Source organism: Serpula lacrymans (assembly GCF_000218685.1).
Source record: "Serpula lacrymans var. lacrymans S7.9 unplaced genomic scaffold SERLAscaffold_18, whole genome shotgun sequence".
Classification (NCBI taxonomy): domain Eukaryota; kingdom Fungi; phylum Basidiomycota; class Agaricomycetes; order Boletales; family Serpulaceae; genus Serpula; species Serpula lacrymans.
This window is the reverse complement of record NW_006763307.1, coordinates 144,586-161,649: the sequence shown is the minus strand read 5'-3', so window position 1 is coordinate 161,649 and position 17,064 is coordinate 144,586. Positions and strand designations below refer to the sequence as shown.

The following is a 17,064-nucleotide window of genomic DNA, read 5'->3' as shown; positions in this document are numbered from 1 at the left end:
TAAACGCTATTAAAAAAGAGAAAAACCTCAAAATGCTTACTGTCATGCCTGTTTGTGGGATGTCGTGGTGAGGCTAGGAAACAGGGTGTGACGTGACTGTGACTGTACGCGCGACGCGAAAGGCGTTGTTCGGTCTTTAGCGAAGGACTTGCTTTGACCTTGCTAATCATTCAGTTCAAGCAAACCAGATCCATCACCTATGCAATGCAAGTCCATTGCAGGTACTTGAAATGATCAGACAAGCTTCGACATATATTCTTACTAGGTGCGCACAGCCAAAATTCACGATCCTCATCAACAGGAGCAGTACAGTGACTGTCGCCTGATTTTTGTCGTGCTCGATTGAGAGTTTGGACCGGCCATCCATATGATACACACTAGACATTGGATTGGCCTAGTCGAGATATAGCCAGTTAACACGGGGCGGATGGACTCATGATGGCGAGTTCAGTTCGACGGGTGAACTCTTAGAATTGAGCGGCACTTGTAACAACGACCAACTCTGGGTTTGTCCATCTTCTTCGTATTGGTATTGAATATGTTCACGGACACGTTATCTGAATAACAAGTTTCTTAGCCCTGTCCTCTATATGTAATTCCTGCTCTATTGTTGAGCCACCCTGACGGGGCCAGTGAGAAAAGAAGCCAAATCAAGTTATGGTTGAGGCCATCAAAAGTGTGCAGCTTCAATTTTGTTGAACATCAGGATGTAGTCTATCCGTATATCCGCCCACTGTAATCCTTGCGCACAGAGCTTGAAGTTAACGTACCTCCGTCTCCTCATCCAAGTCCTTATTAGCCTTTAATTGAGTCCCCTCTTCAACCTCCAGGCGCCAACTTGGGACTAATAGTAACGTATATGTCAAGAAGCATAGCTCTAAGATTTTTTTGTGTAACTGATTCCGTTATAATCGCTGCCTACAACCTGTCTGTCACTGTATAAATAATTCAGTGAACTGCTCCGTTGACGTTTTGGTCCCTGTTTCTGTTTCTAAATCCGAAGTCCGACTCGATCGAGCCGTCTCAGGACGTTCCACTTCGACTGGAAGTTATCGCAACCACGGAGGAATGAAGTTACGTCCATAATGCATAATCATGATGGGTCTGGTTCCTAATATGCTCCAAGGCCAACATGAACGCATCGATGAACCTTGAATGTGACGTGAATCACATTCAAGTTGCAGACTCATCATCTCGAACCGAACTCAGTGGAAGCCTTTATCCGAAGACTTTTTCATAAAGACGAAATGAAATTCTGACGGGGGTCCAGAGCTACTAGTAGAGTGATCCGTATCCGTACTTGGCGCACCCGTATGGCTAGCTCGTATGTATGTAAGTGTCTGGTATCTACGGCAATCCTTAGTCCGTTGTGGAATGCTCTGCGGGTGAACTGCCGTGAAGATCCCGTCACAAACTGTTGTACCTTGGAATGCCAGCAGGGATTGGTCCCCATAAAATCAATTTGCTTGTATGTTGGTTTTTACTTTTACTCCCCGCTCTTTTGCTTCTCTTTCCCTCCTTTCCCTTCTTTAGCCCTGTCGATCCAACTTATATAGTATGGTTGATATTCCTACAACATATGGTGCCCTCTTGATAGGTGGGCTACTAGCCACAGGGTAAGTTGGCCTGCAATCCTCATATTTCCCGTCAACCCATTCACTCAAGTTTCTCTTGACCTCTAGCCTGTCTGGCACCGTGACCGTGCAATCATTTTCTTACATCAGGCTTTATCCTACCGACCTGCTTAGAAACAGAGCACTCGTAAGTACTATCGACTTCTATATTATCTTTGGTTCTAACAAGTGATGTTCTAGGTGGGCGCTATTTGGTCAGTAGTCATCCATGATTAAATGAACTCCAGCTTATGAGATGCCTCATCCCCAAGGTTAATGGATACAGCACATACTAGTCTAATATGGGGTTCTATATGGACTTATCTTATCACGAACTTTGGCGACACCAGTAAGATCGATACGATCCCAAGGTAACGATGTACCCTGATTACCAAGATCCATTTGAATAATAATTACTTCCACAGGACTGTCGCCGTGAGTTGACAATTATGCAGTATTTTTTCATCATCTGACAAGACCCATCGTGTAGATGAGCATCGCTCTCACTGTGAGTCCTCCATTATGAATAAATTATGACTCGGCGGTCCCTTAAACTGTTACTTTTCGCAGGCAATCCTTACTTTTATCGTACATTGGTATGTTTTTTTACCCACTACTTGCGGGTGTATACCGACGATAATTTCGTAGTTTCTTCGCTCATAGAATACACAAACGTGAGTCCACCCCCAGATCAAAACAGGTTTCATGTTTTGACATAACACAAAGTGAGCCGTGGAGACTGGCGAATTACAATCCCTCTCGTGCGTAATCAGTTCTATAACTGTACATTAGCTCATGTTGTTACGCAGTCTACATGTGCTTTCCTGCGTTTGTGTGAGTTTCTTTCAAGCCTGAAAGATGTCTTCTTAGATCTGATTTGTCCGAGTTAGGTTCCGCGTCCGGTATGTCTAGGCATCACCTCTCATTTATATATTTCTCTTATGTGTCAAAAATTGGTTCCATACAGTGACTACAGGTGAAATGTCCGTTTGTTTCTGCTAATGAAAACATAGCGGCTTTACTCACCCTTCTGCCTAGGATTCACATGGAAACCTTTTCAAGCTTCAAGCACGAGTTCAGAGTTCGCATCCATGCTTTTTGTCTAAGTACTAAACTGATGATCATTTCTGTAGTGGGTGTTCACTCTGGGACTAGCGTTGTCTTCGCTTGTGGATGTGCTCATTGCGGTTTTCCTGTGTCATTCATTACGTGGCAGTCGCAAGGCCTCTTCAAATTCCAGGCAAGTAGATTATTTGCCAGTCTTACATCCAACTTAACCTCATGTGATCTCGCAAAATGTTGGACTCTAGCATGGACCACGTTATCAACTCAGTCATACTTTATACGTTTGAAAATGGTTCCATCACATGGTACGTAGTCAGTGAGGGTTGATGTAGTCTATTCTTTCAATCTTATCTTTTTCTTTTTCTTTAGCACTGCAACAATAGTGTCTATGGTTTGCGTGAGTTTGAGCTTGCTTTGGGTCACCTATTACAGTCTTAGCTCATGCCATGCTACAGTGGTTAGCTATGCCCAACAACCTCGTATTCATGGGCCTTCACTTTGTGATAGGCAAGCGTACGTCTTTTTTATTTCGATCATATACTTTATCCCCTCTAAAATCTCGACAGTTTATGCTAACTCTCTACTTGCAACGTGAGTAGCTTTGAAGGTCATGCCATTGGTTCCTACCTGACCTATTTTCAGGCTTAATGCTCGCAAACAACTGCAACGGGAGCGCTCTCAAAGGGGCTTGTCGGGAGAGCTGCCGATTGTGATACCAGGTTTTGCCAACCGGTTCCGGTCGCGCCAAACGGTGAGCGCCAACGTTATTGAGCCCCCCTTTTATTCTAATTCATCGTAGACTCGCATCGACCATGCGGCGACGAAAGTGGGTTCTCATTCACTATTCCCACAAGCATAAGGCTGACTGATTATACGTCTTGCCAGTTGGAGATCAACGTTGAGAAGACGGTGGAATACGAAGTCGACGGAGGCATTGACTCACCCGAATCACGTTCGCCGCGATCTACACCTCCCTCTCTCGATGACGCTGTCTAGAGGTCCAAAATCAAGCTGTCATCAAATATTTTCAAGGTCGCTCGCTAATATCGCTTTGTATATCTCTACTACTATACTCGTCACAGGTCAAATGTCGTCGGCTGCCTCTGGGTTTTTCTGGTCATATCATGTTGCATTGCTATGTAATTACTTACACGAATCCTATCACAACATATTAGCGTACTTTATACGCACCGACCAGATTTATAGAAAGGTTGATGTCATGGGTCAAGATGACAGTATGGATGCTGGTGTTTTGTTGCGAGTTGCAGCGAGGGTTTTGCCCGTAGTTGATTGTGCCATCTCTCTGCTGGACAGATAGACGGAAACGCGTTTACAAAATCAACTCAAATTCAACGTCAACGTAGATATCATGTTCTGAGATGCGTGGTCAGCTTGGAAATAATAAATCCATCCAGCTACTTGTCCAGGTACGGATACAATATCAATACAACATACGTATAAAGTTTATATATGCAATAATACCCAACTTAAATTTAGAGCTTCGATTCAGAGACAGACGCAAATCTAGAGAACCACCCGATGATTCCTCGAGCACTTTCTTCTTTAGCCCAGCCTGAAGATATTTTTCAAATCAGCATGATTCGGAAGCACACGGTACTGAGGATACGTACACTCTGTCTCGTTATTTAAATCGCCACGCGTGGCAAATCCATGCGATACGCCTGCGAACACTTGGATGTGGTAGTGAGTCTTATTCGCGACCAAGATATCTTCTGCGCGCCGACGGGCTTCTACAGGGAACGCTCTATCGACCTCTGGTTATATTGTATTAGCGATGGTCACCGAAATGGAACCAAAATGTGAACATACCTGCACACGACAATAACAACGGCTCTGAGATACATGGTGTTAAGATTATTATTGGGGGGTATAGCAAGAGCCGTTCACGTACTCTTCACTTTCTGGAACTGTTCCTCGCTAAGAGCACTAGGGTGGGCAAATGCAGCTGGAGCACAGAACTTTATAAAATGAAGATGTCAAAGCCAAACTAGACGGACCTGCCACGATTGAGTCGGTTGCAGCAAGATCGGTTGCAAAAGGAGCACCAAAGCAGTATCCTACGTAACGAACGTACGGTGAGGCGCTGAACGATACTATTTGATATCTGATTCGAACGCTTACCAACTGCGCAATACTTTGTATCAGTAGTTCCTAAATATGGGAGCAATGAGAGTCAGAAGTGGTAGCAGGCGCTGAGAGCCCATGCTGCGTTTCACCATAGGTCTCTTTCACGGCCTCGATCCATCGTGGGGCACACTCTGCAGCCTCCTGTTTGGCCTTTGCGATCCAGGCAGGACGGCCTGCATCATCCATGTGGTTCAGCATCGAGTCCCCGAAGAAGTAATCGATGCCCAACACCGTAAAACCTGAAATGGAAAAGGGATTCAGTAAGACGTTTACTTATTATCATATGTAATAGCCAGGACTTCTTACCAAAGGAGGCGAAGTAATCCTGCACCAATTTATTGTTCAAGTAGAAAGGGCCAAAGACATCTGCGAAGAAAAGAATGACTTTCTTCTGGGTGCCAGTGGACTCGGCCGGCTCAGAAATGTACGTTGGCACACCAGCAACTTCGATAGCACGTCCTACCGGTGTTCCAGTGTGCTTGACTGTCTTGAAGCAGGCATCACCGAGAGGACCAGCAAGAAGAGTGGACGATGACATTTTATGCAGGACACGTATGAGTGGTTTTGCGCAGTTATCTACAAAATATATGATCACGGAGGCAGTGATAACGATTGCCTGATATGAGAGCGCGCGTTTCCGATAACAGCCACAAACACTCTCCTGCTCTCCAATCAGTATGTCGGACAGTGCCCAACCCTCAGAGATCCAAATCAATGTCAAAGGTACGCTCTTCATCCTTTATTTTCAGCACAATTGAACATCATGCTTTCATAGGTCCTAGCGAGCTCAAATTGCAGATTACCATTAGCACAGATAAAACCGTGTTGGAGCTAAAGCAAGCAATTGCGGAGAAGTCAGATGTCGAAGCGGACCGCCAGAGGTTGATATATTCCGGTACGTCCAACTCCATATCCTACTATTTATTGTACTTAATGGCTATACACCATAGGACGAGTGTTGAAAGTACGTACGCGCGTATGATGGGTGAGCGGGCTTACTAAACGATACCCTTCAGGACGAGGATGTTCTATCGGTCTACAAGATACAGTCTTCGCATACGATCCACATGGTCAAAGGTGTCTCTCGCTCTGGTGCATCATCAACGCAGCAGGCAGCTTCCTCGCAGCCTTTACCTACTATGCAAGCCGGACAAAACCCACACGACCCCTTGACCCAACTCAACAGCCACATGGGATACGGACTTATGGCGGGATTGAATCCTTTCGCAGATATGGGTCTCAATCCCAACGATCCGAACATGGTATTGTATTCTCTTGTCCTGACGTTTACATATGACTAATCATCATGATCTTCCACTTCAGCTACAGAGCATGATGAGCTCTCCCCAGTTCTTTCAGCAGATGTCGAGCGTCATGTCCAACCCTGCTGTTCTCGACCAAATAATTGCTTCCAACCCTCAACTTGCTGCTATGGCACCTCAAGTTCGTGAGGTATTTCAGAGCGAGCGGTTTAGGGAATTGATGTAAGTATCATCACTCTCGTTTAAGTGTTTCTGTGCTTATCCGCCCTCAACGCTTCAGGTCAAACCCTGAAAATCTTCGCTCGATGCTTCAGATGGCCTCAGCTCTCCGCGAGACCGGCGGCGGCGGTGGAGGCGGTTTCCCTAACCCGTTTGGTGCTGCGCCTGGCGGTGGTTTCCCAGCTCCTGGATTTCCATCTACTGGAGTTACAAATGCATCTTCTACTCCACAGCCGCAACAAGCGGCACCAAATGCTCCTTTTCCCGCGTTTTTCCCTCCATTCGCCCCTACATCACCTCCCGCAGCAGGCGCCGCCAACGCTGGCACGAACCCTGCAAACGGAGGTGCTGGTGCCCCGCCATTGGGCATGTTTGATCCCGCAATGATGCAGCAGCTCTTCGCTGGAGGCGGCATGGGTGGAGCTGGCGGTTTTGGTGGCGTCCCTCCTACCCCAAGTGACGCAAGGCCACCCGAAGAAAGGTTCCAAGTGCAATTACAGGTGAGTACTATTGTGAGATCTGGTGAAAATATACATGACTCATTTTATTGTGTACGTACAGCAACTACAGGACATGGGTTTCACGAATGCGTCCCAGAACATACGAGCGCTGTTAGCGACAGGCGGCAACGTACACTCGGCAATTGAATATATCTTGGGCGGAGGAGGGCTCTAATGAAGGTCAGTGTAGACTATCGCAGCATGAATATCTTGTAGGTGTAGTACATCGTCCTGTATCATATTTTCCTTCCCAGAGTTTTACGTACAGATGCGAGTTGTCTCGAAGCTCAGGAGATCCACCCAGACGAATCAAACGTAGACTTTGGACAGACCATCCATATGCACCGATAACTCCTTATGCTCTCTCTAGCATGTCACCTACTATTGCCAATGCTGTTGCGTTCTGTGGGGTTAGTGGAGCACTAAGCTGTGGTGCCCAATGAGATATGAGCATTTTGGCTTGTAAGCGCCTGAACTGATTTGGAAGGGTTAGGGTTTGTAATCTTCACATGCTTGTCTTTACGACTCCGTCAGTTCCCCAGGCCAAGTTGTTATCTTTCAAGGGAGATGAACAATAACCACCCTATAGTTACTATTGATGTGGTAAGGCCCTTGCAAGACATTCAATATCAGATTTCTTTACAAATCGTTAGTTTAGGTCCTTGATCGCCGCACTGCCAAAGAAGTTCTCCATGCCATCCTCCACTCTATACTTTTCCACAGGCTGTTTGGGCTAGTAAAGCCTCAGAGTTTTGAAGTGCTTGATGTTACCATGGTACGTCGTTTTCTGCCCCGTTTCTTCCCTCTGCTAACTTGATATTCAGCCGGGGGTGGTCGATCAAGAGATGGAGCAACTTGTGAACGACAAGGTAGATATCTTCTGGAAAGGTATCGAAGGCGGTGTGAATAAACGTGGCCAGGTGACTGCATTTATACTCGCCCTTGTACTATATCTTGACCTTACTTATTTATCAGATACTCGTTATTTTCTCGGAAAAGCGTCCAAAGAAGTCTTGGTTTCAGGTGTACATGGGTGAAGAAGAGGTTCCTTGGGAGCAATGGTGGGTTATCTCTCCTGTATATCCCCCGTCATACTCTATACTGAACAGGTCGACGCCTCAGGATAATCAACGCTGAAATGAGACAGCCCAAGTCAGATCGAGGTTTGTGGCCACGCTACCGATGAAACAATCTTTACGTTAAATATAGCATAGACCGACAGGAATTTAATGCTACGCTGGCATCTACTCTTTCCAAATCATTACACGTCATGCTCACGCATACATCATCTGAACGTGGACGTACAGCGGTACCCCTAATTACCAACTCTACCGGCATCTCGCCATTCCCCATAAAGATGGTTGTCAAAGTTGGTGGTGTGGAAATTGGTTGAACACCTTCACCAAAGCGCTTAGGCGAGTAATTATCTTTGCTCAGTTATGTAAAAATGCTGACATCGTTCATAAGGCATAGCACAATCGTATTCGTCTTGTAAGGAGGCATATATCTATTTATCACAAGGTAGTGTGATGGGGAATCAAGCTTCTTTTCCTTTCCCTTACTTTGAACATGGAGTTTACTACTAGTCAAATCTGGAAAAACGCGTAAACCACTCGTTGACTCCACGAGCGCATTCTTCCTTGGACCACCCTAGAGAGACGAGGATAGTTAGTTTCGACCCTGTCAATCATACGCTGTCATGCCGCACGTTGTTGCTCGATGTCTGGGTTGCCCCGAACAGAGAAACCGTGTTTAACACCAGCAAATACCTGGAAATAATATAGTGCCTTTCGTTCAACCATAATATCTTCAGCTCGGCGACGCGAGGACAAAGGGAAAGTGTGGTCATCCTCTGTAGATTTAGCTTCAATACTGGAATACGGAGGCTGTGAAGGTAAATTCACCCGGACAGCATAGCAACAAGGGCTCTGAGGGTTATACAGCAGACATTAAGAGTTTGTAAAGACAAGATTCTAGGTTGACTCACTTTTCAATTTCTCGAAATGGCTCTCATCCAAGAATGCTGGGTGCGCCAAAGCCCCTATATTGTTGTGAAGTAATTTGAACTCTTACACACCATCCAAGTCTTACCAGCTTCGATGAAATCTGTTGCTGCCAAATCCATGACGAAAGGTGCGCCAAAACAGTACCCTGTCATCAGTTCTTCATGTATCTTTGCTTTCCTGCAGGTTTACATCTGTGCTATGAATGCTTACCCACAGCGCAGTACTTCGTATTCTCAGTGCCTGCTCAGTGAGTGTTATGATGCAATACAAATGATCAACCTCACCACGTACCATACATCTCCTTCACAGCATCAAGCCATTGCGGAAATGCCTCTTTCGCAGGTGCCAATTTCGATTTTGCCCAAGCATCCCTATTGAAACCTGGTGGCTGAGTGGGGACTGTATCACCAAAGAAATAGTCTGGACCAAGCACATAAAATCCTGGCATAAAAGTTTTGTTCACTCGATCTTCGTCAAGCAACGTTTACACAAAAACCTACCCATCGAGGCGAAATAATCCTGCAACAGCTTACTGTTGATATATAGCGCACCATAAACGTCTGCCAAAAATAATATCACTTTCTTCTGGGGACCTTGTTCTTTTGGCTCAGAGATATACGTTTCCATCCCTCCAAGGTCGATGACACGGCCGACCGGAGTGCCGAAGTGCTTTACGCCTGTAAAGCAACATGAAGCGGGAGCACTTGCTAACGTAGTGGAAGACATAGTGTGAGTGTGTCAAACTCAATGAAAATCGAATACATGATGTTATAAGCAAGCTGGTTAAGTCAAGAACAAGTCAGCAGGTCATCAGGGTTCAAAAATTGAATGAAAGGGACTCTGGGAAGCACTTCTCGCGGAAAAGTCGGAATGACTTGCGCTGGTGACATACGTCATGGGTACAAGGATACTGAGGCACCAAAACTGTAGGTGACATTGAACGCCGCTGATAAGCTGAAAATAGTATGTTCCAGTCTTCCATAAATTGATCATGAATGTAGTTCACCCCTTGTAGAAATTGTCTACGCTGTGCTACTTTCAGACAAAGATTCGTGATTGGGAAATAAGGAGATACAATATACTTCTTTCATGTCGCTACTTCGAACGTTGAGGTGACTACTCAGATCCAGCGAACCGCTTGAACCACCTGTCAACTGTACGAGCACATTCTTCTTTGGACCAACCTACAGATTTGAGGATTGTCAGTCCTATGTTTATGAAGTATGCACTACGATGACACACGTTCTTGTTCAACATCTGGGTTGCCGCGGACAGCAAAACCGTGCTTGATACCAGCAAATATCTGGAAATAATAGTTTGCTTTCCGTTCCACCAAGATGTCTTCTGCACGACGACGTGACGGCAAAGGGAATGTATGGTCCTCCTCTGGAGAGATGATTTAATATTCGAAACCCCTGGTTGTAATACATGGATCTTACCTGCACAACACAGTAACAAGGGCTCTGTAGATGGCATATAAGAAAATAAGATCTGGTGCATAAAAACGAGTGGGTTCACTCACTTTTCAAATCTTCGAAGTGGCTCTCATCCAGGAATGCTGGGTGAGCTAAAGCCCCAGCCTCAATGAAGTCGGTTGCCGCCAACTCCATTACAAAAGGTGCGCCGAAACAATATCCTACCATCACATTTTTCATATATATTGGCTGTGAGTTTTTGGCTGTGCTATGTTTGCTCACCCACGGCGCAGTACTTCGTGTTCTCGGTGCCTGCTCAGCAATAAGCTGGTGAAAACGAAATGATTGAACCACACGACATACCATGAATCTCCTTTACAGCTTCGAGCCACTTGGGAAATGCGTCTCGCGCAGGCTTCAACTTGGTCTTGGCCCACGTATGTCTATCGAAATCTGGAGGATGGTTCGGCACTGCATCACCAAATAAATAATCTGGTCCAAGCACGTAATATCCTAGGGTATGAATGTATCCAGTTTTTTCGGGCCAGTACGAGATCAAACCAAGAACCTACCCACTGAAGCAAAGTAATCTTGCAGCAACTTATTGTTGATCCATAGCGAGCCCCAGACATCCGCCAAAAATAGCATCACTATCTTCTGTGGACCCTGCTCCTTCGGTTCAGAAATATATGTTTCTAACCCTCCAAGATCGACGACACGGCCGACGGGAGTGCCGAAGTGCTTTACGCCAGTAAAACAACATGAAGCGGGAGCACTCGCTAATGTAGTGGAAGACATAGTGTGAATGTGTAAGACCACATGAATATCGCAAACACGATCTTTATAAGTGGTCGATCGCTAAGTCGGGCACAGGTCAGCAGGTCAGGTGTCGGGATTCAGACAATGAGAGTGCTCCCAGGATGAAGCGTTGTTCGTGGAAAAGGCGAAAAGGTTTGCGCTGGCGGAATATGTGGTGGCGATGAGAGTTAGCGACCTGAATTCACACTGAAAGAAGGTACCAAAACTGTAGTTGACATTGAACGCCGCCGATAAGCTGAAAATAGTATGCTAAAGTCTTTCTTTATCTGGTCACGAGTGCGGTCCATCACGGGCTTCTCAGTAGAGACGGCCCACACCCTCCTGCTCTGAATCGACAATCGACCGCTCGGGTAGAAAGTTGTTATTGGCGATAAGATCGGGCATCTCCATATCTTGGATGCGACGCGCAATTACAGCGTTAAGAGTAGCCTTAGAGATAAAAGACTGGTTATATATAGAGATAGTCGATTGGAAGGGCTCACTATCCTGCTATCACCAACAAGAGGTGCAAATTCCTGAATCCTAGCGTCAGGTAACAGGTCTAAGATGTCTTCGAGCGGTCTCTGGGAGAGCATGATAAACGCTGCAAAGGTATTCATACCATCAGCACACGCAAGATCAGTCTCCCCCTAAAAAGGGATGTGAGTTTGATCTGAGGTATGCTGAAACGTAAAGCGTAATGAACCTCATACTCCTCATCATGCAGCCAATCTCGTTGCCCCCAGAGGATACCTGAGCGTGGATCATTTATTTCGACGAGATTACCAAAGTGCCTCGTGAACAGCGCTGCTTCATGGACGGTATTTGCAAATGCGAAGGAGATTTGTGTGGTCGTATTCTTACTTTGATAGGCGTCTGATATATCGAGAATTCGTCTGAGCGTCTTGATGGCCTTTTGGGTGGGAGGTGTGTAAGCGTATGGGATGGGCCGATTGGAGCTGCATTCGTCGGATTTAAATACGTGAACACTCGGAAAAGCTTCAAAAATAACAAGAATATGAGAAAACCGCCACGTTTGCTGCTCCAGTCTTTGAATGATATGCTTGACTTGACTTGGCAAGGAAAGGAGAGACACGAAGATGATAGCTGAGTCGGGATCCAAGATCAAGTCAACATCACCCAAAGCTTGGCGCTCGACGAGGTCTACAGCATAGATGTCAGATTGAAAAGAGCACACAAGATTACGTTTTTGAATAAAGTCCATCGATGCCAGATACCTGTGTAAAGTCATTGGAGGCGTCCAACTGTCAGGAAGGCGAAGCGTATTTTGATCGTATAATTCGGCAGGAGTAGAACGAGATAGAGAACACTCGCGAACATAACCATCGAGATCACCTGGACATTGAGAATGGTCGCCGAGGTTTTGCTCCGCATCGGCCTCCACAGGTTGGGTTTCAGTGAGATCTTTCTTGTTGCGCATATCCATAAACAATGTAAGCGATTCCTGTATAAGCGATGTCCGAGAATGTTTTGCGTTTGAAGCACAATCAAGGGAGATATCAAACTGCGAGAGACCAATACACGTATTCAAAAGTGCCGCACTGTTAGTACCATTGTGAGTCATATTAGCGCCCGGCGTATCGAAAGCAGAGGTAGCATCGGAAATAGAATTTGGCACCGTATGGGAGATATTCGGGCCTTGAGATCCAAAAGATAAGGGTAAAAACAGTCCATGGTCTGTACGATCCGACATTTGGTCACGAGCAACCCCACTTTGCGGATTGAAGGGCATACAGTCGAGTTGAACGTTTGAAAGCTCCTCTAGGTTTCTTTCATCTTCAGTAGGTATGTCGATGTCATCCACAGCATACGAAATATGATTGAGCTGGGGTGCGTTCGCGATGGGGGAACTTTGGTTCCGCGATTGGTAGGTATCATATTCGCCAAAATCGGTGTTCACCACTGCAATGAAATCTTGGACGGGGGATGAATCGCTAGAGCGGCTGTTAACTTGACGGTAGTTTCCGACAGGTCCTTTTTCTAGGCCGGAGACACCACTCATGCTTTGATCGGCCGACTCAGTGACAGCATTAAGGCCGGAAAGACGCTCTCTCTCCCCCCTGGTAAGCAGTAACCCAATACTATCGTTACCTAGTGATATGTTCTGGAGGCGGTTCGGACTCGTTCCGAAGTCGATACATCCGCGCATGATGTTAGTATCGTGCTCTTCACGGACTGTAACCGTTTTCCCCAGTAGTTTGTCTACCTGGTCACCGTGATGTTCGTAAGAAATGTCCAGCTCATCTCGGAAAGTCCCATCAACTTTGCTGACTTCTTCATCTGTAGGGATCTTGAAACCAAACTGGAAGGGCCTGCAGGTCATTACAAAAGTGAGCGAAAACTGACTCTTTAATTTCACATGACGAGGTCAGGACGAACTTCCACGACAGCTCGAGACTGAGTGGTTTCACTCCCTTGACCTTTTGAAGAAAATTTCGGGGCCCCTGGTCAGTACTGCTTTGAGCTGGTGTGGTTTCCGTTAGAGAAGATGACGGATGGGCAACGTATGTACGTAGGCTAGTCGGATAAAACATCGGATGACGTGGATAGGCTGTGGGAGGTGGAAGATCTGGTACTGTAGACACTGTCATGGTCTACATTGTGATTTGAACGAAGGAAGGAGCTACCTTCCATTAAATGCGTATCTTTCGCATCTAGTTGTTCCCCCATAATGATGCTTCTAATATCTTCTTGTTGCACACTTTTATAAACCTGATTCAAATCGCAATCAAAGTCCATGTCATCGTCCGGTGGAGGAGTCGTTAATCGAGTTTTGCTAGGTGACGACTTTGATTGGTTCACCCCTTGAGATATGGATTGCTTCATGTCAGATATGAAAGGTGACAGGAAAGAACCGATGCTGGTGATACGAATGAAGTGTTAACTTAACTTATGACACATAGTATCATATATAATATATACACACCGTTTTCCTTCCGTAATACTGGGTACAGGTTTTGTGCCAGGTTGTCTGGCCCTTGGAATCTCCGCTTCGTCTACAACGCATGTGAGTCTTGAATTGATAACTGGTATGGAGTTGGAATACCCATCTCAGCATCCAATAAATACTTGATTTCAGGTGATGTTTCGGGAGGCGAATGTAAGAATAACTGATCCACCTGGCTTGAACTGGAAGCCAAAGATAGCGGAGATGAGGATGGCCCATATGTGACTATGTCCCGTTTTTCAATCAAGGGAGGCAGGTAAAGAGCACAAAAGCGGAACGCACCCCAACCGTCAACGATGGCCATGTGTTTTCGATTTATATCCTTGTCATCGTCGCTTCCGGGCTCTGCTTTGGGAATCATGGCAGGCAATTCTGTAAGGGCCGAAAGACCTAATGATATCTGATCTTGAGGACGACTCAGTAACTTGTTCTGGTCGTACCCTGCGGAACGGTTTCTCGGGAATAGTGGCGGTGTGTCACATCGAGGTAATTCTAGAACTGGAGATGTACAACGAAGAAAAGTATCTAGTGACGTGTTTATATGCGCATGATTAGAGGAGGGTAACATAAAGGGGATGCATTTCAAGATTTTCGCCATAGCAGCATAAGTATCAGGCTGGATTTGATGCCGGATACATCTGAAAACCAAATTACAACGCATAAAACGCATATGACGACACTTTACTCACAAGACTTCTTCCACTTTAAGACTGACTGGTGCTGGTTCACATATATCCTCCATATCGACGGTCTCGAATGATGTTAACTTCTGTATATCCATTTTAGACCTTGGTATGGAGGCGAGAGCTGCGCCATGCCCCAACTTCGGACTACGGCGAATAGCACGAGCGGTTAATACTGGAGACATAGGCCGACATAAAGATGCGTAGCCTAAAAGACGTTATGAGCGAAACTCGAGCGAAACCGTGGAACTTACAATCCTTTTCCTCTTCGAGCCAGCAGGACTTCGTCCTAGGCTCACTCGTCAAGTTGAGTGCTGATTTGGCAAACTTAATGGTATCTACATCTGCCACCCATCTTTCTTCGTATGGTTGTAAGTTCGAAAGGCCCAGAGACTGGCATAGCGTGTCGAAGGGGTTTTGGGGGAGAATAAAAGTGTTAGCTTCAGTCAGTGACACAAAATGTAAACTTTCAGAGAAAAGCTAAGGAAAAGTTCGAGACACGTTGAATATTATTTTTAGACTGTCTGTCAACACTACAGTAACAACGAACCTGTTCTGTCGCGTTCTCTGTGAAAGCTACGTGATCCAGCGTTAAATGTGTCTTCACATAATCAGCCAGTAGTTCTTGGATGTGAGCACGTAGATGTGAATCGTCCGAGTGATGGTACCCATCCATGTGCATTTAGAAAGAAAGTGTAAAGGACAAGTTGCTACTTTCAAGTTCACGCCGCAGCTGCAGTCACTGTGCACAAGACCGTCATCATGATACGCGCGCGGCCGTCTATAACCGGAATTTCTCTCAAATTGCGATTGGGAGGTGTGGCCAACAGCTTTGAAATTTGAAGCTTGAAACTATAGCCAGACTCCGTTCTTTTTCCTTGACATTTTATATTCAGGACAACCGTTACACCATAGGCTTGGAAACGAAGTTAGTGAAGAAGGGTATGGAAGGAGGAACTAACTGCATTGCCACCCACTCCCGAGAATCATGATCATGATTGTGACTGAAAAGTCATCATAGTAGATTTTGACAATCTGAGGGAACTTGGAGAAGAAAATTTGCACAACGAGACCGCAACCCAACGTTGCGTCTATCTTTAAACTGCGCCTTTCTTTGGCGCGAAGCTGACTGTCTTTCCACTGGACAAGGTTACTTAACGCAACGAATATTGGCGTGTCATTAGGATTTCTAGCTGTTTGCACAGCAGGAGATCAGACTTATATCATACCACATAGCTGGATGCTATGCGTTTTTATATAACTCGAAGACTGGATCTTACTATTGACTGTGGTCTTCGTGCTAGTCTCGATACGACCGGTCGTCCAAAGCCGTTACGGTGACCTATCTAGCTGCAATGGACCAAAATTTAGGTTGTATGAAAAGTTTGGGAACAGACTTACGCTGCGATCATAGTTATGATTCATCAGTCGCATCGCCTGGACTTAATCTATGTATAAAAGTACACCGCAAATGCCAGTGCATTACCTCGCCCCAGTGATATGGTGTTTTGTCGGCCTCAGCCCTCGCCGACTTATAAACGGAGGGTGTTCTTATAGTAAGTCTGTACATGTCTTAATGGAGGCCGGGAAATGCTCTGAGCTTATTTTTGGCGATAGTGTATCTCATGACCCGGAGTCACTGGACAACATCTTTACCGGCTTATCTAGGAAGAACGAACATATGAAATCACTCGCTGATGTTTCTGATCTAGGACGTCTTATTTCTGTCGTTCAATGAAATTGGCTGGTAGGCTATGCATTAACTTTGTTCGGTTTTGTAACTCATAAAGAACCCAAGAGAACCTGTTACCTTCAACCTTCATCCTCAACTAGTACTATATGGACCTCTTATACGAATATTCCAACATCAGTACTGCTAGGAGTATCCAAGTCGTGAATGTAAGCCTTTTCCTGACATCGAACTGGAAGTCAATAACCGCTCTTATATCTTCAGTATATCATTGGTATTTAAACATCATATACATATTTCTGGATATAACTCAGATCCGCATGGATGAAGTATCTGCAGTTGTAATTCTGGTCCGTGTTTCAAAAATCGTTTTGTAGAATGCTAAAATTCACCGCCATTATTATTATAGTTATATGATTATTGTATTCAACTAGGGGACGAGGTATGTTCTACATTAATTTTGGGTATGTAACTTGTCTATCTCACCACGCAAGACTGGCAGATTATGTATATCCGTAAGGTTAAGTGGGGGACAGTGAAATCGCTGTATTTGTTAGCCCGTTATCTTCCATTTGTCACGTCGACTGTATATTGTTGCGGTGAGCTCTATATCTATGAGTTTTTCTTCTGGTCTCATCCGTATACTATCTCCAGCAGCACTTGACCCTTATTTTCCACGTGAAGTACGAGTTTCGAT

General features: G+C 45.4%; 6 protein-coding genes across 6 annotated transcripts; 3 read left to right on the top strand and 3 right to left on the bottom strand.

Annotated features, from left to right (window-relative positions):
- Positions 1 to 1,015: 1,015 nt before the first annotated feature.
- Positions 1,016 to 3,996, top strand: SERLADRAFT_480020 (uncharacterized protein; the record flags this gene model as incomplete). The annotated part of the gene is made up of 23 exons (XM_007324108.1): positions 1,016 to 1,073; positions 1,127 to 1,468; positions 1,534 to 1,616; positions 1,666 to 1,761; positions 1,815 to 1,828; positions 1,886 to 1,984; positions 2,039 to 2,048; positions 2,104 to 2,121; positions 2,184 to 2,209; positions 2,262 to 2,286; positions 2,339 to 2,374; positions 2,423 to 2,447; positions 2,504 to 2,515; positions 2,581 to 2,596; positions 2,652 to 2,694; positions 2,747 to 2,848; positions 2,919 to 2,983; positions 3,048 to 3,075; positions 3,134 to 3,191; positions 3,245 to 3,269; positions 3,321 to 3,429; positions 3,601 to 3,817; positions 3,854 to 3,996. 18 exons carry the CDS (start codon positions 1,890 to 1,892, stop codon positions 3,994 to 3,996), a joined length of 1,053 nt encoding a protein of 350 aa, XP_007324170.1.
- Positions 3,997 to 4,011: 15 nt separating this feature from the next.
- SERLADRAFT_480017 (uncharacterized protein) lies at positions 4,012 to 5,424 on the bottom strand (the record flags this gene model as incomplete). Its single annotated transcript, XM_007324107.1, has 8 exons — positions 4,012 to 4,251; positions 4,310 to 4,453; positions 4,509 to 4,532; positions 4,591 to 4,644; positions 4,697 to 4,756; positions 4,821 to 4,850; positions 4,916 to 5,065; positions 5,133 to 5,424. 8 exons carry the CDS (start codon positions 5,362 to 5,364, stop codon positions 4,172 to 4,174), a joined length of 774 nt encoding a protein of 257 aa, XP_007324169.1.
- A 79-nt stretch (positions 5,425 to 5,503) lies between these two features.
- On the top strand, positions 5,504 to 7,212 carry SERLADRAFT_364132 (uncharacterized protein; the record flags this gene model as incomplete). Its single annotated transcript, XM_007324106.1, has 6 exons — positions 5,504 to 5,549; positions 5,602 to 5,721; positions 5,817 to 6,088; positions 6,150 to 6,310; positions 6,369 to 6,807; positions 6,869 to 7,212. 6 exons carry the CDS (start codon positions 5,504 to 5,506, stop codon positions 6,980 to 6,982), a joined length of 1,152 nt encoding a protein of 383 aa, XP_007324168.1.
- A 79-nt stretch (positions 7,213 to 7,291) lies between these two features.
- On the top strand, positions 7,292 to 9,248 carry SERLADRAFT_480015 (uncharacterized protein; the record flags this gene model as incomplete). Its single annotated transcript, XM_007324105.1, has 11 exons — positions 7,292 to 7,410; positions 7,466 to 7,582; positions 7,632 to 7,727; positions 7,783 to 7,868; positions 7,930 to 7,970; positions 8,022 to 8,222; positions 8,275 to 8,701; positions 8,751 to 8,834; positions 8,893 to 8,940; positions 8,997 to 9,060; positions 9,123 to 9,248. 6 exons carry the CDS (start codon positions 7,375 to 7,377, stop codon positions 8,198 to 8,200), a joined length of 555 nt encoding a protein of 184 aa, XP_007324167.1.
- Positions 9,249 to 9,777: 529 nt separating this feature from the next.
- Positions 9,778 to 11,045, bottom strand: SERLADRAFT_480010 (uncharacterized protein; the record flags this gene model as incomplete). Its single annotated transcript, XM_007324104.1, has 7 exons — positions 9,778 to 9,997; positions 10,056 to 10,199; positions 10,253 to 10,276; positions 10,336 to 10,449; positions 10,511 to 10,540; positions 10,592 to 10,741; positions 10,801 to 11,045. The coding sequence occupies 7 exons, from the start codon at positions 11,024 to 11,026 to the stop codon at positions 9,930 to 9,932; spliced, it is 756 nt and encodes a 251-aa protein (XP_007324166.1).
- Positions 11,046 to 11,344: 299 nt separating this feature from the next.
- On the bottom strand, positions 11,345 to 15,353 carry SERLADRAFT_443488 (uncharacterized protein; the record flags this gene model as incomplete). The annotated part of the gene is made up of 10 exons (XM_007324103.1): positions 11,345 to 11,491; positions 11,548 to 11,676; positions 11,733 to 13,359; positions 13,427 to 13,622; positions 13,675 to 13,907; positions 13,974 to 14,043; positions 14,094 to 14,632; positions 14,684 to 14,885; positions 14,932 to 15,157; positions 15,228 to 15,353. The coding sequence occupies 10 exons, from the start codon at positions 15,351 to 15,353 to the stop codon at positions 11,345 to 11,347; spliced, it is 3,495 nt and encodes a 1,164-aa protein (XP_007324165.1).
- Positions 15,354 to 17,064: the final 1,711 nt, after the last annotated feature.